The sequence below is a fragment of the Dromiciops gliroides genome, chromosome 3 (assembly GCF_019393635.1).
Source record: "Dromiciops gliroides isolate mDroGli1 chromosome 3, mDroGli1.pri, whole genome shotgun sequence".
NCBI classification, from domain to species: domain Eukaryota; kingdom Metazoa; phylum Chordata; class Mammalia; order Microbiotheria; family Microbiotheriidae; genus Dromiciops; species Dromiciops gliroides.
In genome coordinates this window covers 158,522,761-158,545,948 of record NC_057863.1, presented here as the reverse complement: position 1 = coordinate 158,545,948, position 23,188 = coordinate 158,522,761, and the positions used below count along the sequence as shown (strand labels likewise).

The 23,188-nt window shown below is 35.2% G+C and overlaps 1 protein-coding gene across 1 annotated transcript in view; it reads right to left on the bottom strand.

Moving 5' to 3' along the window:
- TM9SF2 (transmembrane 9 superfamily member 2) overlaps positions 1–23,188 on the bottom strand; it is an 80,277-nt gene that overhangs the window by 33,093 nt on the left and 23,996 nt on the right. The window contains 5 exon segments of the mRNA XM_043994199.1: positions 145–269; positions 1,124–1,253; positions 13,510–13,637; positions 15,619–15,712; positions 16,975–17,042. Coding sequence (XP_043850134.1) covers positions 145–269; positions 1,124–1,253; positions 13,510–13,637; positions 15,619–15,712; positions 16,975–17,042 — 545 coding nt within the window.

Genomic DNA, 23,188 nt, shown 5'->3' with positions numbered 1-23,188 from the left:
AAAATAGAGACTTTTAACCTGTCATTATGAAAAGCTAAATTATCATACCAATACAGAATAAATCATGTTATATCTTCTTTGATAAGCCCCAAATTATAGTTCAATCTATTTAATTTCATCTATTTTGGCTAATTATATGATTACCTTTTTGGCTCAAGTTTAGCAGCCACTAATCTTGCTCCCATAGCCCCACTTTCAACAACATGATAATATATCTTGATGTCAATATGGTTGAAGATGTAAAATGTATCTTTTTCATGGAATTCTGACTGTGGGACAAAATTTAAAAGTTAAAGTTAGAAAATAGGTCTGGAATAACATAAAAAAAAAATAGATCCCAATAAGACTATCAATCAAGATTAAAAGCAAGCTTCCTCCAACATTTAACAAGAGCAATGTCTAGGCTTTAAGTCCAAAAGTTTTCTCAATTAAATTTGAAGGAGAGATAATGTATGCTTTTTTTGTGTCAAAATCTTATTAAAAAATGGGGATTTTAAAAAACTATGAAAAATGTCTAAATATTTGCTCAGAATATAACATTAACAGAATGATTTTTAAAAGAGAAGTGTCCAACTTCATATACAGTTAAGTACATGCGCTGAGAAGTTTACCACCTGGATCCATATATCCTAGTTATTCAAGTATACCTAATTAACATGGCAATTAATTAAACCCACCATCTTCGCTGAATAATGTTCAACATAAGGAAACAAATATCTTTTCCAGCCAAACCTTTTTGTAATCACAAAGTTTACATTACAAAGAAAAGAAAGGCAAAAAGAAAAGTTCTTAGAAGAATCCAAGAGTCCAAGTCATAATGAAATCCTAGGGACCCATTCCATGAGACTAATTTAGACTGAAGCTCTTTTGGTACTAACATATCCAAATCTCCTAGAAGAGGATTTACAGTATGAATCCAGCATATTTTAAATCTAAAGTTAACATAATGCCTCAATAACCCAGTCAGTTCTAAATTAATTCTAAGGCACAATATTAAGTTCTTAATTGTAGATAAATATAAAGGCAAGTTCCAAAGTTTCATTTAATCACACAAAATCTGAGCTGAAAGGCCAATTTTTTTTTTAATTTAGAAAAATGACCTTTAACATATTAACAAACTTACATTAATAACACAAGCATCCTTTGCATGGCCTTTATCTGTAATATAACAGCCAATTGGAAATCCAGGATTGCAGAATTTCTGTCCATCTTCAACCTCATAGCACCATGTTACAGGCATGTTATCCACAATCCTATATACAGATACACAAACACACACAAATTAAAACAAAATTCCAAAGGAAACCACTACCATCTAAAACAAAGAGCTATTTACTGAAAACGATTACTTCATAAAGCCTATCTCATTAAAACCTGCTTTTCAAATATTTATAAATTATCAAATTTGAAAATGACACTAAGCTAAAAGGGATAGTTAAGGCATTGGACAACTAAATCAGGATTCAAAAAGTTCTCAATTCTTTAATAGGCTAGAAGAATTGGCCATATTTAATAAGATAAAATATAATATGGATAAATAAATGTAAATTAAATAAAAAATTAGAACTACAAGATGGCCAAAGCTCAACCAGTCAATCATTTATAAGAACCTTGGAGTTACAGCTAACTATGAGATCAATAATATCATAGCAGCCAAAAAACTCAATGCAGCCACCCTGTATTAAGAGAGATATCCAGAACCAGAGAAGTATTAGTTTTACTGATTTCTGACCTAATCAAACCAAAATGAAAGTATTATGTTTAGCTCTGGGTGCCATATTTAAGAAAGAATATTACTAAAAAGAAGGCACATCTACAGGTAACCAAGGTGGTGTAAAAACTAAAGACCATGTCATATGATGAGAGGTTGAAGAATGTTTAGCCTCCAGTGAGTAAGCATTTATTAAGCATTTACAATTTGTCAGGTAATGTGCCCAGTGCTGGGAATATAACAAATGGCAAACAGTCCCTGCCCTTAATGAGTACACATTCAAATACGTAAGACATGTAATAACTATAGATACAAAATATACAGTAGATGAAGGTAATCTGAGAAGAGAAGGCTTTCTTCAATTGTCTATAAGGCTGTCAAGTAAAATATAAATTCCTAGAGGGCTTAGATGGGTTTTTTTGTCTGTTTTTATATCCCCAACCCTTACCACAGTGCCTTGCACAAAATAGTTGTTGGATAAATGCCTACTGAAATGACATATGAAAGTGGAATTACTTAGCCCAGAAGTCAGAACTAAGTACAATAGAAAGAAGCTACCAAACTGCAGGTTTTACCTTGAGAACTTGCATTTGATTAGAGCTGTCCAAAGTGAAAATGGAAAACCTTGAGAGTTAGTGGGTTTCCCTTTGCTAGAGGTCTTTAAATAGAACACTGATGACTACTTGTCGAGTGTTACAGAAAAAAGTTTCCTATTCAGGTAAGACAAGAGTTGGACTATGGGACCTCTGAGAATCCAGATCTGAATTAAACCTGATATTTAGGATTCCATGTCCAATTTTCAGTCAATAAAATGATTTAGTTTATATCCTTTTTTAAAAGTACTCATACTAGAAAATGATTTTATAGTATGACTGCAAAATATCTGCAATATACCTGATGACCTACCAATATAGTAAGTATTCTGGAAGCCTGAAACCTATTTTCCTTTGGCAAAATACCCAGTCCCTGAGGAACAGCCCAGAGAATAGGAAGAAAAAAAAAAAAGACTTTTTGTCACTCAAATAATTCAATAATAGAAACAGCTGCTGAAGAATGGCATAACAACAGGGTGTGAAACTTAAGGTCAGGGTCAAGAAGAAAGTACAAATTACAGGATTATAATACTGTGCGTTTCTAAGCAATATTTCTTGGAAGAAGCATTGCTTTGAACTAGAGAATCAAATCTCTCAAAGACCTTTAAAACTCCTGAGGTTGTCAGTACCACTGCAGAGATACATATCCTATTTAAAGAATTAAAGACTAAAGAAAAAAAGTGGTTTAAAAAGAGTTCTATGGCAGTGGAAAAACAGAACCTAAAGTCCTAGCTTGCAGTTTTCTATATTCAAAGGACACTGTGGTGGTGCAAGTAGGAAAAAAATAGTTACTAAAAATGTTAGCTATATTATGACCACATTAATTCACTCCAGGCCATGTTTTATTTGTTAATTAATGTATGCCTCCAGTGGTGAAATTATGAATCTGTACTCACCCCAAGGTATATATTAATGAACTAATAAAACATGTCTCATCACATTTAAATGCTACGTAATGATACAGAGTCTACCAAATTTCAGAATCACCTGTACTATTCAGTTGCTTATTATTACAAACAGCAGGCTGGCAGCCCATGGCCATGCTATATAAAGTATCTAGAAGCAAATGTCAAGGTTATATAAATTAAGAAACTCAAGACTTTCTAGAATAGTTCCTGAGAGGCCAAAAAAATTGCTATTAATTGCTTTAATTTTTTACAGGGAATGAAGTACAGAGTCAATAACATTTTTTTTCTTTAATACTTGGCAATCAGTATTACTTCTACATTATTTATACTAGCTATATACTATTCTAATAGATATGGGGAAAAATTAAGATGCTGTATATATGAAATATGAATCAACAGCAGGAAGTTTAATTATTATTATTTTTTATCTTAAAGTCATATGTTAAGTTTATTATCTAAGCTAATAGAAATTCATTTTGGGATGAAGGCACAACAGCCGTCTCCAGCTAGCTACCAATATGAAATAAATATATAAGGAGCACTTAGAAGATGTAAAATTTAAGTTAATAGGAAGTCTGAGAGATTAGTATGTATTTAAATAATATTGTACATTTTCATTTCATCGCTAATTATTAAAAATATTTGATTCAGTAGAGCAAAATATAGTCTATGCTGTAGAAAATGTTTTAACAACCAGCTTTTAGGGGAAGGGGTGGAGGAGGGAGCATGTCACACCTTTCAGTTTAATCTGAATTATCAGTATTTCATTTCTTTTTTTTTCGGCGTGTGTGTTTGTTTTTGTGCAGGGCAATGAGGGTTAAGTGACTTGCCCAGGGTCACACAGCTAGTAATTGTCAAGTGTCTGAGGTCACATTTGAACTCAGATCCTCCTGGATTCAAGGCTGGTGCCTTACTCACTGCACCATCTAGCTGCCCCCAATATTTAATTTCTTAAGTGAGGAAATCAACAAAATAATAAGCCAAGCTCTGATTTGTAGCATTTGCCAATTTCCAAGTGAATGTTCACACTGAAAATTTAACAGGCCTTCAGGATCCAGTTTGAGCTAACTCCAGCACATCCCAGATTCTGACTTGGTCTTCAAGTGAATGATGGAGTACCACTTGCTCATCATGTCCAAGATGATGTTTTTAGTCAGGTGTGTGTTGGACAAGGGACAAAGGTCCCTTTCAACTATGAAATTCTGTGATTCTGTGAAAACTCAATCCTATAAAAGGCTACATTAAATAACCTCCATTGCATTTTCAGTGATTTTCCAGAAAACAGTGCCACTGTCTTTAGTATCTAATGCAAAGGAATAAACCTATTGACCACAATTTTTAAAAAAATAGCCTAAAAGGATCTCATAAAAGTGTCTCACTTCCATTTTAAAAATATACAAGACTCCTTGATAGCTGATCTCAGTATTCAGCAAAAAATAGGTAACTACAAGTCAAGATATAATTAGGTTTTACATGTTTTACATGTTATAGAACTCTTCTAATAACATTTTAAGATTAATAACATTTAAATCAATATCCCAAAGAGGTCAAAGAGGAAAGAGATCCATATCTACAAAAATATTTATAGCAGCTCTTTTTGCAGTAAACTGAAAAGTAAGAGGATGCCTATCAATTGAGGAATGGCTGAACAAGTTTTAATTGTGATGTAATACTAAATTGCTGTTAATGATGAAGGGGATGGTTTTAGAAAAGCCTATATGAACTGATAAAAAGTGAAGTGAGGAGAATCAAAAGGACACTCACTGTACACAGTAACAGTAATACTGTAAAGATAATCAACTGTGAAAGACTTAGCAACAACTCTGATCATTACAATGATCCATGACAGTTCCAAAGGACCTATGATGAAAAAGGTTATTCTTCTCCAGAAAGAGAACTGATTGATTCTGAGTACAGACTAAAGCATATTTTTCTTCTCTTTATTTTTCTTTTTTCTCTTCCCACAACATGGCTAATGTGGAAATGTTTTTCATGATTTCATAAGTATAATGGGTTTTGTATTTCTTGCCTTTTCAATGGGTAGGAGAGGGAGTGGAGGAAAGAAGAGGATTTGAAACTGAAAAATACAATTTAAAAAATTTTTTTAAAAATTCTTTTTAATGGGGCGCCCATCAATTGGGAAATAGCAGATGAAATCATGGCATAATGAATGTAATGACATTAATGCACTCTAAGAAATGACAAAAAGAACAGTCTGAGACAAACTTGTATTAACTGATACAGTGTGAAATAAGCAGAACCAGAACAATTTATACTATAACACTGCAAAAGCAAATAACTATAACACTGCAAAAGCAAATAACTTTGAAAAAGAATTCTTCCCCAATAAGAGGGGGAAGAGGGTAAAAGAAGGAAGTACAGATTGGGGGGAGGGGGCAGTAAGAAGCAAAATACTTTTGAGGAGGGACAGGGTGAAAGAAAATAGAAAATAGAGTAAATGTCATGGGGAGGGAATAGCATGAAGGGAAATAGAGTTAGCAATAGTAACTGTGAAAAAAATTCACAAGTTTGTTTGATAGGCCTCAGTTCTCAAACACATAGAGAACTGAGTCAAATTTGTTAAAACAATTCTGGGTACTACCTCATACCCACTGGACTGGATAATAGGACAGCAGACACTTTGACCCAGCAATACCACTTTTGGGTCTTTTCCCCAAAGAGATCATAAAAAAGGGAAAAGGACCCACAAGTACAAAAATATTTATAGCTGCTCTTTATGTGGTAGCAAGGAATTGGAAATTTGAGGGGTTGCCCATCAACTGGGGAATGGCTGAACAAGTTGTGATATATGAATGTAATGGAATTCTATTGTGCTGTAAGAAACAATGAACAGGAGGAGTTCGGAGAAACCTGGAAGGAATTGCATGAACTGATGAGTGAGATGAGCAGAACCAGAATAACACTGTACACAGTATCATCAACATTGTGTGTTGATCTACGGTGATGGACTAGATTCTTCTCACCAGTGCAATGGTACAGAAGAGTTCCAGGGGACCCATGATGGAGGGGGCTATCCAAATCCAGAAAAAAAAAAAAAAAGAACTGAGGAGTAGAGATGCTGATAGAACCATACTATTTCTTTTGCTTTTGGTGGTGTTGTTTTTCTATTTTGAGGTTTTTCCTCATTGCTCTGATTCTTCTCTTATAATATGACTAATGCAGAAATATATTTAATGTTATTATTGGAAAGCTTGTATAAACAAATGTTGAGAACTATTTTTACATGTAACTGGAAAAAAAATACTTTTATCAGAAAAAAAATAGGACAGCAGAGGAAAATGACAAATGCTGTGGGGCATATGGGGAAAATGGGACATTAATACATTCTTGGTCAAGTAGTAAACTGATTCAGGGCAGCTAGGTGGTGCAGTGGATTCAGGAGGACCTGAGTTCAAATTCAGTCTCAAACACATGACACTTACTAGCTGTGTGACTCTGGGCAAGTCACTTAACCCTCAATGCCCCGCAATAAAAAACAAAAAAAAGTAGTAAACTGATTCAAACATTCTGTAGAGCAATTTGGAACTATGGCCAAAGGGCTATAAAACCATGCATACTCTTTGACCTAATAATACCACTACTAAGTTGGTATCCAAAAAGAGATTTAAAAAAAAAAAAGTTGAATTCGAAATTAAAGTGATACCCATCAACTGGGGAATGGCTGAACAAATTGTGGGATAAGATTATGATGAAACACTATTGTGCTATAAGAAATGATGAGCAGGATGCTATCAGAAAAACCTGGAAAGACTTACAAGAGCTGATGCAAAGTGAAATGTACTGTATACAAAATAACAGCAATATTGTAAGATGATCTGCTGTGAATGACTTAGTTATTTTCAGCAATACAATGACCGAAGACAACTCTGAAGGACTTATGAAAAATACAGTCCATTTCCAGAGAAAGAAATGATAGTATCTGAATACAGACGGAAGCATAATTTTTTTTGCTAGTTCCTTTTTCTAAAGATTTTTTTGTCTTTTCTTTCATAAACTGACTCATGTGGAAATGTTTTACATGACTACACATGTATAACATATTGAATGGCTTAAATTCTTAAGGGGGTGGGGAGGGAGAGAATTTGGAACACAAAGTTTTAAAAATTGGTGTTACAATTTGTTTTTACATGTAATTTGGGGGAAAAATAAAATTCTAAATATTATTTAAAAAATAATTCTTCCCCATTAAAATGTAAGATTATTTATGTTGGGGGCAGCTAGGTGCCGCAGTGGATAAAGCACTGGCCCTGGATTCAGGAGTACCTGAGTTCAAATCCGGCCTCAGACACTTAACACTTACTAGCTGTGTGACCCTGGGCAAGTCACTTAACCCCCATTGCCCCATTAAAAAAAAAAAAGATTATTTATGTTTATATTCTTAGTGCTTAGCTCATAATAAACATTTAATAAATACTTTAACTATCATGGCAACGACCAACCATGATGTCAGAAGATGAACAATCAAGAATGCTACTCATTTTTTTTTAGACACAGCTAACAGTGGAATATATTTTGCTTGTTAACTGAAAAAAAAAATTTTTTTTTAATTCTGATCAGTGCTTCCCTGAAAAAGGAGGGACATGTGCTCATCAAAAATATTTGCCACCATCAAAGAGGATGTCCTGGAATGAGTTTTTCAGTTATGCTTATTTGCAGGTGACAATGTACTGGTTGCAATGTTCCTTGAAATAATGCATTTGTGAAATGAAGCAGGACCTTCAAACATCCCGAGCTGCTTCTTAACACACACACACAAAAAAGTCTTTTTTTTAATATCAGCATTACTAGGGGCAGCTAGGTGGCGCAGTGGATAAAGCACCAGCCCTGGATTCAGGAGTACCTGAGTTCAAATCTGGCCTCAGACACTTGACACTTACTAGCTGTGTGACCCTGGGCAAGTCACTTAACCCTCATTGCCCTGAAAATAAATAAATAAATGAATGAATGAATGAATAAATGAATGAATGAATGAATGAATGAATGAATGAATGAATGAATGAATGAATATCAGCATTACTCCAGTGATCTTACATGACTGTGATTCATGGAATACTTCAATCTTAAAAGAATCAAAACTGTAGCTAATCCAAAGAGCAATGAAAAGATGAATCATAACTGCACATGTATAACTTATCTGATTGCTTATCACCATGGGCGTGGTGGTGGAAGGAACAATATAATTTGGAACTCAAAAGTTTAAATAAAAATATTATTATAAAAAAAGATGAATCATATATAAGAAGACTGTAGCATATTACCAAATGGTATAAAAGATTCACATGAAAAAAATAACCTACTATTTCATTAGTGTAGTAAGAACCTCCCCACCTCAAACCATTCATGACTTAAGACCTTAAAAAGTCAGAGAAATGACCTGTCTGTATCATACAACTAATGTATCAGAAGTGGGACTTGAAATCAGGTCTTCTTTACTCCACATACAGTTGTCCATCCACTATTCCAAGCCATCTCGTGATATAAAACCATTCAGAAGATATATGGCCAGAAAAAAAGGAAATGGGCCTTCCACAGAGACCTGGGCCATAGTTTTGAAAGACACTCACTAGCAATCACTAAGCAAGTTACTGCTTCCCTCCAACCCTCATTTTCCTACTCTGTAAATGTGAGGATTAGATAAGATTATCACTGAGGTTCCTTTCAGTATAAAGGTTCCATGACTTTGTGGTTCTTTTATTAAGTTATCAAATTACAGGTCCTCTGATTATTATTTACATAGCTATACAAATACTACCTCTGTGTGTGTATGTGTGTAAACATGTGCATGCACACACAAAAAATGTAAAATGTCACAGACTAAAAAGTTGGGGAAGAAATTAAGAAGCTAATCCACTAAAGAGTAAGATTAAAGGAATTCAAATTGCCAAAAATAAGCCCACTAGAAAATTTTCAGTTCAAGAAAAAACAAGTCTATATTTTCAACTATTCAAAAGCAGGTTATCTTCACCTTAATTATCCAAATAATATTTTTCTGGTCTGAATGTTTTCTATAATAAGTAATATAATTATATTACAAAATTTTTTAAGTATTTATTTTTTTTAATTATCTAATAAGTATCTGTTCTCTATTAATAAATAATGAGAATAATCAAGAGTTGGAATGGATCGGGTACTTATCAATTGAAGAATGATTGAAAAAAACATTGCAGCATATTAATGAAATAGAATATTGTATTCTAAGAAAAGTGAAATATGAAAGCTTCAGAGAAATCTTTGACTACTGCAATGTTTATTGATGATCAAGCTCTTAAAATTTAAGGTAAAGAGCTAGTTGCACTTGCTAACTAATCTACTGGTGTTATCAATCTCAAAAGATAATCTTAGTGCAAAGGGAAAACAGCTCTACATTTCTGTTAAAATCCTACAATGTATTTAAAATTTTTTTTCTGCCTCCAGAAGATAATGAATATCCACCTACCTCCTGTCAACTGATTCATCTACTCTGAAGTTACATAGTAAAAATTTGTTGAAATTAGGCAGAAATAGTTTAAATAACACATTTAACAACCATAGATAATATGAATCACTGTTCTTTAAAGGTATGTTAAGACTTTTGGAGAATGAACCCTTTGTCTCCAAAATAAGGACAATATAAATAAGAATTAAATTCCTGATTATCAGATTACATCTTTAGCTAGATCCAGCCAGGCCAATTCAAATTTCTCAGGCAACAATAAAAATGATCAATTACTACAATTTTTCTAGGTACTCTGAAAATGACACATTTTAAGGCTGTAGCAGATATTATGCTTGCTATTAAAAATAAAAACCTAAAAAGTTTCATAGGCATTAAACATTAATTATTTTGAATTTTAAAAATTCTTTGTGATGTTACAGTAATTCTTTAATTCTATAAACTTCTTAGCAAATAAATTTAACATTCATTAAGTACTGACTATGTGGAAAATACTTATTCAGTTCTGAAGATGGGAAGGGAGATAAAAAGTTAAGATAGCATGTTCCAGGGGGCAGCTAGGTGGCACAGTGGATAAAGCACTGGCCTTGGGTTCAGGAGGACCTGAGTTCAAATCAAGCCTCAGACACTTGACACTTAACTAGCTGTGTGACCCTGGGCAAGTCACTTAACCCTTATTGCCCTGCCAAAAAAAAGATACCATGTTCCTCTCTCCTCCTTTAAGAAACTTACAGTCAGGGGCAGCTAGATGGCACAGTGGAAAAAGCACCAGCCCTGGAGTCAGGAGGACCTGAGTTCAAATCCAGCCTCAGACACTTGACACTTACTAGCTGTGTGACTCTGGGTAAGTCACTGAACCCCTACTGCCCCGCAAAAAAAAAAAAAAAAAAGAAAAGAAAAGAAACTTACAGTCTACTTAGGAGATTATGACAAATACACACTACAAAACAATAAAGATCTATAATTTCATTTGTGGGGGTACTCATACCTATTCAGACTGTAACCCTGATATTACTTAGGAACACAAATGTCAAGCCAGGGGGAACCTCACATACATGCCTGCTCTTGATTCAATCCAAAGATTAGGCAAGGGAATGATCCATTACAAAGGTACTTAGAAGGGAGGAAATCTGTAATATGGATCTTGCCCTTCTTGGTGGCTGAACATCTCTATCTTCTCTTCCATGAGAAAAGAAGAGAGTAGGGAAAAGGATGTTTTTGCCACCAAGAGAAGGATCTTATAATAGGAACCTTGGAGATCCCAGAGAGAAAGGACAGAAAGCAGGCTTAAGGGCAGTGTTTGGCAGTTTTGTTCACTAAGTAAACTCTGAACTGAAAAGGAGAGTCAGGATCCTATTGTGGAAATTTATTTTGATTTGGGGACCCTACCTTTGGGCAGAGATTAGAAAGCCTTAGGCCCTCAGGGTCTCTTCTGTGTGGGAGGTGCTGGTGCCCCTCCCCCTCTGCTTCAGCTGAGCCAAAAAGCCCCGTGGGCTCTACAAGACACCAGATCAGACAGCTCAGGGAGGGAGCCCCCCAGCTCCCTCCACCCTGAGAGGATCTATCTGAGAGATCCCAAGCTCGTCCAGGCCGGGCTCTGGCATAGCCTGTGCCAAGGTCCCAGGCGCACAGCTGGGGCACGGGCCCCTGGAGCCCTGGGTGTGGTACGCACGGGAGGCTCGAGCATTCCCCCCCCCCTCCCAGCCGCAGCCCTAGTTGGCAGATTAGTTCGGTGTGTATAGGGGCGCAAAAAACCCTGAGATTTGAGTGGAGTGAAGGAAGATATATATAGACCTGGGAGTTAGACAGCTAGAAAGATTGACAGAGAGGAGGCTGACAAGATTAGAAGAATGGAGGAGAGGGACGGCAAAGGAAGCAGAGGGCAGACTGACGGAGCAGACAGACAGATAGAACAGGAGGCAGCAGAGAGCACAGAAGCGGTCAACACAGGATACAGGTTGGAGAAAGCAAATATTAAGAGAACAGAAGGACACTGGAGCACTAGGAGAATGGAAGGAGAGGTCGGTGAGAGAGAAACACAAGGGTTCAGCAGAGGAAAGTTAGATGCAGGGGGACTGACAAAGTGAAAGGGGCTTGGAGTTAGAAGAAAGTAGCTGAGCAGTGAAAGTGGAACCTTATTGTATTAAAAAAGTTCCAGGCCCAGCCGGTAGAGACACCAAAAAGCAGACAGATTGTATAATTTGCATTTCTTAACCCTTATCTCTTACATTTATTTTTATAAATAAACTCTGCTTTATTTAGTTAAAAGGTTTCTTAATCTTTTGCTTATCAATTTGGGAGCAGTGTGGAGAAATTTTTAACCGGCCCATATTAAGTTAAAAGCAGTCAGATAGCGAGTCAGTCAACAGTCTGAGACTAAGTACCCCATTCAGATTATCCTCCCAAATTAGGCCCAGTAAGTTAAAATATTTCTACACTATTTAGTTTATAGCCCTTGTGGAAAAAAGAGAAAGGATTCAGACAACAAAGGCCCCCTGGTCCTAATGCACTTATTTTATGCTCAGAGAGGTAAAACATAATAAACAGAGGTAAGATAATAAGAGAATTAAAGAAGGCCCTTAAATGTGTGTATCTGGAGGACTAAGAAGAGGGAAGAGAACCAGAATATTGGGATAGCTTACAGCTGATTTTAATAAGTAAAGAGTAGGAGGAGGTAAAAACAATTAAAGGCAACAAATATGATGAAAAAAAGGCTGATGTCATAAAGATTTGACCAACTCAAAGAACAACTAGATTGTAAAGAACCCTGCTACCAAGAATTGGGAGTACCTCAAACTATCACCATAAAGTGGATAGAACAAAGATTATACTGCCGACTTAGCCACTGTGATTCTAATCATTTTAGCTAGTTCTTTCTCTATTTGCAAGTGTTATGTATATACTACCCAAGTACGGTGTAAAGATAAATTACTTTTAAAGAAAAATTCAAAATAATAAATTAAGTAAATAATAATCATAAGATCCTTGGAATGTCTCAGTTCTCGATAATTATGCTTATATATCTATAAAGATTTCCTAGACTCATAGAATATCAGGTCTGGAAGGGTCTCCATATACTCAATTTATTTATTAATGTACATATTAAACTATCAAGAGTCCTCCACTGATGGCTCTTGATGGCGTCAAAGTGACTGTGGGTTCCAAAAGCAAAGCAATACAAATGCAAGCTCTGATAGGTCAAGCTATAAAGGTTTAGAGAACAAGACCAGTGATGAACACAAGGACAAGCTTAGAATGATTCACTATCAGGTTTGGCAAAGGGCAATTAATTTTTCCATTCATAACAACTCTCAAAGCCACAAAGGTTGTGATCATGATACCCACACCAATGATCCCTGAAATACACAAATGCATGGTCTAAAGTAAAACTCCAACAAATTTTCATTGGGAGTGCTCTTCAACTCCTTTCTCAAATGTATAAATAATGAGAACAGTCTAGGATTAAAATAAGGGATTATTATACGTTAAGTAACAAAGAATAATAAATTTATCTAAAAGGTTTTTTAAAAGCTGTTGTATTAAATCAACATCCTTTAAACTGAAATTTTCCATTTTTCATGCAGCTAAATGTTACTTATCAGACCTATAAAATAAAATTTAACATCATGTAGACAACATATCTTCAAAAGGAAAAGGCTAGGGCAGCTAGGTGGCGCAGTGGATAGAGCACCGGCCCTGGATTCAGGAGTACCTGAGTTCAAATCTGGCCTCAGACACTTAACACTTACTAGCTGTGTGACCCTGGGCAAGTCACTTAACCCCAATTGCCTTACTAAAAAAACAAAAGGAAATGGCTAGCCTACTAATAATTCCATGTCTTACCAATGATGTTGATAATTCAGTAACATGCTTTTTTTCAAGAATTCTAATTTTTGTTTGTCTTCTGCTTTGTCTGTATGATATGTTTTTGTACAAACGAGCTTACAGGTTTCCTTCTTCTTAAATGAAAACTGTATTAAAATAAAATGGATTGTCGATTAGTAGAAGACACCCTGTTATTTAAACTTACAGCTATGTCATAGCCACACTGAAGGCAAAATTATTACAACCACTTAAAGTGAACTTTAATCATAAATATGTTACACCTTCATAACAAGAAATACTTTAAGCAGATTGAAAAATTTAATTGTATTCTGCACTCTTAAAAGGCATTCATAATCTTTTTCCTGTTTGGTAAACAATATTTTTCTCTCTTCTTTTTGATAAATTCTAGTCTGACAACCCATATAGATTTCAGTCAGTCTATATGCCACAAAATCTCAATTTGGTTTTGGGAAAACAAAAACAAAAAGGTAGAAAATAATGGAGGATTATTCTATCAATAGTAAAAATAACCACAATGTTTTCTGAAGAATAATCTAATGGCTTTTTAAAATAAACATAGAAATTGGTGCTGTGGGAAACCTCATTAATTTAATGCCAATGTTTCTCTTTATCCCTTACATTCAAAATACTTCTTGTTCTGTCAACTTTCAAGATTTTACTTGTGAGTAAACAAAATTTAGAATAAAAATCATGTTTTTTTTTTTAAACCAAAGGATCTGCAAATTTAGGGTTCTTCTAGATTAATTCAACTTACTAGCCTAACAATCAATTTTAAATGTATAATATGGTATGCTGTGATAAAACATACTATAGTTTTATAAATGGGCATATTTCATTGTTATGAAACAAATTCTAATTCAAGATGAATCTCTGAATAGAATTTTTATTACTTCCTTCAATACCTATTTATAAATAGAATTTTATAAATAGATATTTATAAAATTTGAATATTTTCCCAAAGGAGCTTTTAATCTTGTTGATGAAATAAAAATGAAATCAGTAGAAAAATATATGAAAATACATATTTTGAAGTGTTTAATTAAGGGAGCATTTAAGCATAAAACTGCATTAAGACTTTAGGGGCACACTGTATATGCTTCTGAGCTGTAGGTAAGCTGTAATTTTACTGTACTTCTAAATAATAAAACAAGGCAGTATACTTTAAACTAAAGAACTCTGGGCAAAATAGAATGCAGAAATAGAAACTTCATGATATAACGAAAAAAGCATCTTGCCCCAGCTTTGCCATAAACTAGCTAAGTTACTTTAAGCACTTAACTGTTTTTTGGCCCTAGTTTCCTCATTAAGAAGAGTTAGACTTGATTGGATCCCTTTACATTCTCCAAGTTCTATAATATGATCATCTGTTTTGGTCTAGATCTTGAAACCTAAAAAGATCTAGGAAGAAATCAGATTCATATCCATAATGCTTGATCCAGAATTCCTTTCTGTTCTACTTTGTTTCAGATTTGATTATCTGCCCTGCTTCACAGTTTTACATCACTCACATAAAGTTTATACTATTAATAGTAAATACTTTTTACTGTGTGGTGAAGGAAAAGAGTCACTGTTCACAAATAGGAAATTATTCTATATAAAGTTTTATTTTTGAGAGTAATCTTTCCTTCAAACCTATTTTTTAAAGATCAAAACACCTCCTTAGGATGAAGGCTTTTGATGTCTTTTCCTCTGTGATTTTGATCTGTCTGAAGTCTGTAACTTTATTCTATACCAACAGCTCAGGGGCAATAGTCAGTTCTCAAGAAAGACTTCTTTTAGCCTTTTGTTAATCCCTAGGCAAACACAAAAGAGGTCTCAGAATGGATGTTACAGCTGTTTCCTTGAAACACAAATTAGTCAGTATAACTAAGAATCTCTAATACAGCAGAATACAAGAATTTCTTAAGATCTACTTTAGAAAAATATTTCAGCATTACTATCTTCCACACTTAATACTGCTACCTATGCCTAACAGTGTCCTCATGTGCTGATTTATCCCTACCCTACATCATGTTTAATAAAATGTACACCAGTGAATTTTTATGTTGATAAAATTCAAGAATAATTAAAACATGTCCACAAACATATATAATGGTAAATACAAACCTTATATGGAGAAGGTTCAATTCTCTCCCCAAATAATACCTGACCAAGATTTTCGGATGGACGTTTTCCTCCTGCTGCTTGGCAAAAATCAAACCTGGAGAAGAAAAACATTGGTTTTTCAACAAGATAAAAAAAAGTTAAACAAAATACATACACCAATTATCTTAAGTAAAATAACAGATTTCATGATGAGAGGAAGTGATGTTCAATGCTTCTACTTCAGTGCAAAACCTTGATAAACCTTCTAGTCAGAATCTCATCTGGGTTATTTATGCTCCTAAATGATATTGCTCTACTATGAAATATAAACTAAAGGCCATCTCTTTAAGCTACTCGAGATTGTTTTCTTTTTGTTGGTTTCAAACTATTTTCTCCTGTACATGATAAAAAGGGGGGCATTTTATTCATCCCCAAGTAAGTTCTAGTTCCCAAAGGCACATATATTAGACTGAAAATAGTGTGCCATAGTGGAATAAGTAATAGACTAGGACTTGTGTGACACAGTTGGCTATTAACTAGTTGTATGAGTAAGTCACTTAATATTAATGGGCTTCCAGTTACCCTTAAAATAAAAATGTAGAGTGGATCACTGTTTCCTAACCCAGATTATATTCCAGACAAGTAAAACACCTAACTTCTCAATTGCTCTGCCCTGTGTAACTCAAGGGTTAAAAAAATGAGGAGGCCCAAAAGAAAAAAGTACTGAAGAAGGGGATAAGAAGAGTGAGATGGAAGAAGGCTTTTTAAAAAGTTTGTAGGTTTTAAGAAATAAATGCCCATATTAAAAAAAAAGTTTTACAGTTATATAAAAATTTATCAAGTACTGAAGATCAATAAACACTTGACTAGATAATGTCGAGGTTCCTTCCAGCTCTAAGATTCTCTAGTTCTTCCTAATTTGGGGGGCAAAATTCCTTTATTTCCTAAGTAATTAAAAAGACCAACCAACTTTAAATTCTGCTTCTCCATTTCTATCTGCTAACAAAATTGTTGTACACAACCGTTTAAAGAACTTAGCAGATAATTTAAAATAAAGAACTATATGTGTCATGGTACAATGCTCAAATAGTTTTAACTAAAAGTACCTTGGTTTCTAATGAGATAAACAAGAAGGAAATCAACATTTTAATGAGTAACTGTGTATCTCATGGAATAAACCAGACAAAAATGAAGTTCATATTTTAATATTGTGTAACTAAAAATCTTTCCTTTTAAAACTTTCGATGCCCAGCACATAAAAAGCCAAATTTCTATATGCTCTGTGGGGGAAAAAATACCAACAAAAGTTTTCAAATGCAAGCATCTTTTGATGAGACATAGAAAACTTTACATATAAACAAACTTGAAAACACTTACGCAGTATATTCATAAGGAAGAACAGATTCCACAGAGTCAAGCCTGTTCACAAACAGTTCTATTCCAGACTGAAAATGATGAAATACAGAATTAGGATAACAAACAACTGTATGCTGAAAATCAGTGACAAAGATATACCATGATTGGAATTTAAAAATAGTTTGTTTGATGTGTCTGAAACATGGAACTAAACAACATGGAGTGTTCTAAGCATTTTACTTAAGTTACAAATCATACTAAGTTTACTTAAGGTAAGCTTAACTTGGTTGAATTTAAACTGTACCAGAAGTTTTAACACTGCCTAAAAGTCCTAAATATTGTAAAAGCCTTTTCTACCTCCATGAATTTTAGAAATTATATTGGCATATTTTCTATGCAATTTTCACTTCACTAGTATTGATGGTATTAACAACTTTTAAAAAAATACAAATGTTAGTTTTCCAAATTCAGTATCTCATTCCTAAGCAATTAAAATTATTTATTTTTGATACATTTTAGACACAATATTTTCACAAGTCAAATACTATCAAATATCTTATTCACGTAAAATGCTTATTGGAATTAATTCTGTATTGGTCATAAAAATTAACACAACACTAAAAATGAAATTCTTAGTCAACAAGTAGGAAGGGAGAAAGAGGAAGACAATGACGATTTGACATAAGAGAAGTCTTATTCATAACAGTAAGACTTAATATTATAGGAAGAAAAATCCTGAATTCCTAAAATACCACTAATTTCTAAACAGTCTCTCCCCCAAGGATTATTCTTAATATTTTAGGATTCAAAACACCCCAAATATTTGATCACCACCTTATCAATAAAGGTTCGTTACCATGGCCATTAAAATCAATTTTTAAAAGCTAGCAAGTATGCCTGTTACTTTGCTCAGACTGAAAGGTGCTATTTGAAAATATGGAGGTTAGGATAGATTCACATGGTAAAGGTGCTGTATAGTATGAATGCAAGTATCTTTGATAAATAGCTATCTTTAGTCCCTGTGGACTTCATGGAGCCATATATGTAACTTTTGTTGTTATTTGGGCCAGGCAATGAGGATTAAGTGACTTCCCCAGGGTCACACAACTAGGACAAGTGTCAAGTGTCTGAGGTCACATTTGAACTCAGGTCCTCCTGACTCCAGGGCCACTGCTTTATCCACTGCACCACCTAAGCTGCCCCCATAAATGTAACTTTTACATTCTTTTTCTGCAGTCATACTGAGGTGGCAGTTCACACAACAGGTAATTTTGAAGAAAAACCAAATATAAGTCAAATATTTGGTTTATTGACACTGACCCCCAGTTAAAAATGAACAAGATTGTCTTCCTTAGTAATAGCAGTTTATATTATTTATATGGTGTTTTACATACATTTTTTTCACTAGGTTATCAGCAGAATCCCCTGTAAAATGGGTTTTTTAAGTATTATAGTTCATTGTACAGATGAGGAAACAGGAATAGAAGTTAAGCAATTTGCCCAAGGTCACAGAGTCAGCTAGTACTGGATGGCATTGCAACTAGATCCCAGTTGTTTTCTCAATTCAATCTTAAAATTTTAGGTTAAGATTGTAAACTGGATAGGCTCTTAAAGAATGAGTGTCTATTTCAATCCATTCATATTACAAATGAAAAACTAGAAGTTCAAGATATTAAAATTTTCGAGGGGGAAGAATAAAGGTGAGTACTCACCTGAGCCCTCCCATATCCCCTGCCAAACAATGTTAAAATAACACCTCAAAATTCTGAAGTGGCAGAACCAACAAAAGGACAGGGTGAAACAATTTTCCAGCCCAAGATAGCTTGAAAGGATGGTAAGAAAGGTCTGTCTCACTAGAATGAGAGTAGAGCATAGTCCAGCAGTAAGTAGGTGGGGGGAAAACCAAGGATGGAGACACAACACACTGAATCTAAGGTGGTAGCTTCCAGAGGTCTCAGCTCACAGAATGTAAGGGGGTTAGACAACTGGTGAGAAGATTACAAGTGACCCTTTGCTGGCAATAGGAGCGGTACCCTGTCTGTTACTGCTCATATGCAGGTCTGGGTTGCAATCTCAGGACAAGGAAGAGCACTATCAGAAATGAGGGCACTGGACACAATTCCAGGATGTAAGAGTGCTTGTGGTTACCGGCAGACCAAAGCACAGGCCAAAAGAGGGGTGCCCACATTTCTCCTTAGATCATACCACCTTGGAAGAACTGAAAACTAACAGACCCTCAAAATTAACTCTGAAAACAGCAGCACAAAAAACTTGAAGCTTGGGACAGTGCCCCCTCCACCCTGGGTGCAGAGTCCAACTTTAATATTGTATGCTCTAAAATTCTATCTGTGATGTCTAAAATCTAATGAGTGGTTGCCTTAAATTAGAAGCTTTAGCAAGAGTTTAGCCTTTAAGTATTTATTAAAGTGTATAAAAGTTAGTGAAAAAAGAGAGGAAAACCCTAGTTTGGATCTATTCAGTATAGCCAAAGAGAAAAACCTGCCTTTCCCTAACAGCCCACGTGAAGTTCTCCCTCTTCTGCCTGCCCCTGCCACCAAGCCAAAGTCCAGAAATGAAAAGATCCCCCCCGCCTCCACCCCCCGCCCCGCTTCCCTCAGGCTTCTCCCAGAAACCTCCTGTGAAACAGGAAACAGGGCTGTCCACATACACACAGCTCCAAGCTAACTGGCTGGTAGTTCTGATTGACACAACCCACAGGCGGTAGGCATCACTTCCTGACATGCTCTGACCTCCGAAACCCCAGAAAGGTCACTTCCGGACACTAAGTCACGTGCTTTCTTTTCATGGTGGAGCTTCCCTGCAATATCTTTCTCAGCAGGTTGGTAGCACTCTGATTCTCACAATATCAAGTTTAAAAAGTTAACAAATAGGCTAGAAAAATGAGTAATCAACAATAAAAGAACCTGAACATATACTGACAGGAAATTAGAAAAAAACACTCAAAAGAAGACAACAATTTCAAAACAGCTACATGCAAAGTCTCAAAGAAAAATGTAAATTGGACTCACCCCCCACCCCCCCCAATACTTTCTGGAAGAGGTGAAAAAGGAATCTTAAAATCAAATAAGAGGGGGGCAGCTAGATGGCGCAGTGGTTAAAGCACCGGCCCTGGATTCAGGAGTACCTGAGTTCAAATCCGGCCTCAGACACTTGACACTTACTAGCTGTGTGACCCTGGGCAAGTCACTTAACCCCCACTGCCTGCAAACAACAACAACAAAATCAAATAAGAGAGGCAGAGGAAAAATTGGGAAAAGATGACAATGATACAAGAAAATCACAAAAAAAGAAGTCAACAGTGTGGTAAAGGAATCCCATACACACACACATACACATCCCCTGAAGACAATAAAACCTTAAAAAACAGAAAAGGCCAAATGGTAAAAAAAGGCACAAAAATCTAATGAAGAGAAGAATTTGTTAAAAATTAGAATTGGCCACATGGAAAAAAGGATGTACAAAAATTCACTGAAGAAAAAAACTCTTAAAAAATAGAATTTAGGGGCAGCTAGGTGGCGCAGTGGATAGAGCACCGGCCCTGGAGTCAGGAGTACCTGAGTTCAAATCCGGCCTCAGACACTTAACACTTACTAGCTGTGTGACCCTGGGCAAGTCACTTAACCCCAATTGCCTCACTAAAAAAAACTAAAAAAAAAAAGTAGAATTTAAAGGGAAAATGGAGTACAAAAGCTCACTGAAGAAAAGAATTCCTTAAAAATTAGAATTGGACAAATAAAAGTTAATAACTCCAGGTGACATAAAGAAACAATAATACAAAATTAAAAGAATGAAAAAATAGAAGAAAATGTGAAATATCTCATTAGAAAAACAACTGACAGGGGGGCAGCTAGGTGGCATAGTAGATAAAGTACCAGCCCTGGATTCAGGAGGACCTGAGTTCAAATCTGGCCTCAAACACTTGACACTTACTAGCTGTGTGACTCTGGGCAAGTCATTTAACTCTCATTGCCCCAAGAAAAGGGGGGGGGGGGAGAACAACTGACCTGGAAAACAGACTGAGAAGACATAATATAAGTACTGAACTAACTGAAAGTCATGATTAAAAAAGGAGCCTTGATGTCATATTTCAAGAAATTGTCAAGGAAACTTCTCTGATATCCTAAAACTGGAGGGTAAAGTAGAAACTGAAAGAATCCACTGATCATCTCCTCAAAGAGATCCCAAAATGAAAATTCCCAGGAATATTGTAGCCAAATTCCAGAGCTCCTGGGTCAAGGAGAAAATACTGCAAGCAGCCAGAAAAAAATTCAAATATAGTGAAGCCACAGTCAAGGTTAACGCAAGACATAGCTTCTACATTAAAGGATATCCAAGGGTGTGGAATATAATATTGGGGGGGGGGGGGAGAAGGTTAGGATAACAACCAATAATTGCCTATCCAGAAGAATTAAGTATAATCCTTCAGGAGAAAAAATGAAAATGTAATAAAATAGAGGACTTTCAAGCATTCCTGATGAAAAGAACAGAGTAGAAAAGAAAATCTGACTTTGAAATACAAGACTCAAGAGAAGCATAAAAAGAGAAATAGGAAAGAGAAATCATAAGGGATTCAATAAAGTTTAACTGTTTACTTTTCTACAGGAAAAAGATGATACTTAGAACTTCTAAGTACTTTCTCATTATTAGGACACTCAGAAGGAATACATATAGTATAAGAAATGATTTTTTCTCTCTATCATTAATAACTTATTATTCAATCAGAAACAAGGTTTTCCACCTTTTCTACTTCCTCACCCAGAAATGAACCAGTGTGGGAAATCTTTCTAAAAGATTTACCCAAGCCAGGATCTAAGGGGTACATTCCTGCTCATTGTGTTTGCTCAGATAGGTCTGCAAAGTGCTAATTCTCCCTTTTGTCAGACAGATGATATGGACATTGTTACGTCTCTTTGACCAAGATTTGGGTCACCCAAGTCATTTATTCCAAGATCCTCATTATAATATAGCCCACACTCTCATTAACCAAATAAAGAAAAAAAGTTGATTGGCACCTTCAAGAATGCCTACTCTTCAAAGGGCATATAAACTGTGAACCCACCACCATGAAGAGTCTAAGAGAGATGGCCAAATGACCATCCTTTTATTTAAATACTGGCATTATTAATACAATTATTAAATTACCCAGAAATTATGTCTCTTGAACCTTTTTGAACATCACAACAGAGGGCGTGGGTATGAGTTGATGACTATGGAGGGATAATATTAAAAAACAAAATAAAACAAAATTTAAGGGTGAGAAAGAGGGATGCACTGGGAGAAAGAAGGGAGAGGCGGAATGGAGTATATTATCTGACATAAAAGAGGTGCAAAAGAGCTTTTCAAGTAAAAGGGAAAGAGGGGCATGAGGAGAGGGTGGGCCATGCTTGATCCTTACTCTCATTGGAAACAGCTAAAAGATCGAATAACATACACACTCACTTGGGTATAGAAATATATCTTACCCTACAGAGAATAAGATGGGGAGGAGAATAAGAAAAGGGGGAGGGGAAGCTGAAAGAAGGGACAGAAGACTAGGGGAACTAGTGGTCAGAAGTAACTTTTGAGGAGGGAAAGGATGAAAGGAGAGAGAGGAGGATAAATGGGAGAAAATATGATGGAGAGTTAGTAATCAAAACTGTGAATGTAATGGGACAAGCTTACCCAGAAAATGGAATCAGATAGCAGAGTGAATTATATGATTTAGACACAAAAGGAAATAACATAAGCAAATTAGGGGAGCATGGAATAGTACACCTATCACATCTATGGAGAAGGGAAGAATTTATGCTCAAATAATAGATAGCATTATGGAATGTAAAATGGATAATTTTGATTAAATTAAATTTAAAAGGCTTTGCACAAATAAAACCAATCCTGCCAACATTAGAAGCAGGAAATTGGGATAAAAAAAATTTTTTTACAGCAAGTTTCTCTGATAAAGGTCTCATTTCTCAAATTATATAGAGAAATAAATCACATTTCTAAGACTACAAGTTTTTCTCCAGCTGACAAATTGTCAAAGAACATGAACAGTCAATTTTCAAATGAAGAAATCAAAGATATTTATACTCATGAAAAAATGCTCTAAATCAATATTGACTAGAGAAATGAAAATCAAAAAAAGTCTGAGGTACGACCTCATACCCATCAGATTGGCTAATAAGATAGAAAAGGGAAATGACATGTTAGAAATGCAAAAAGCCACTGTTGAAAT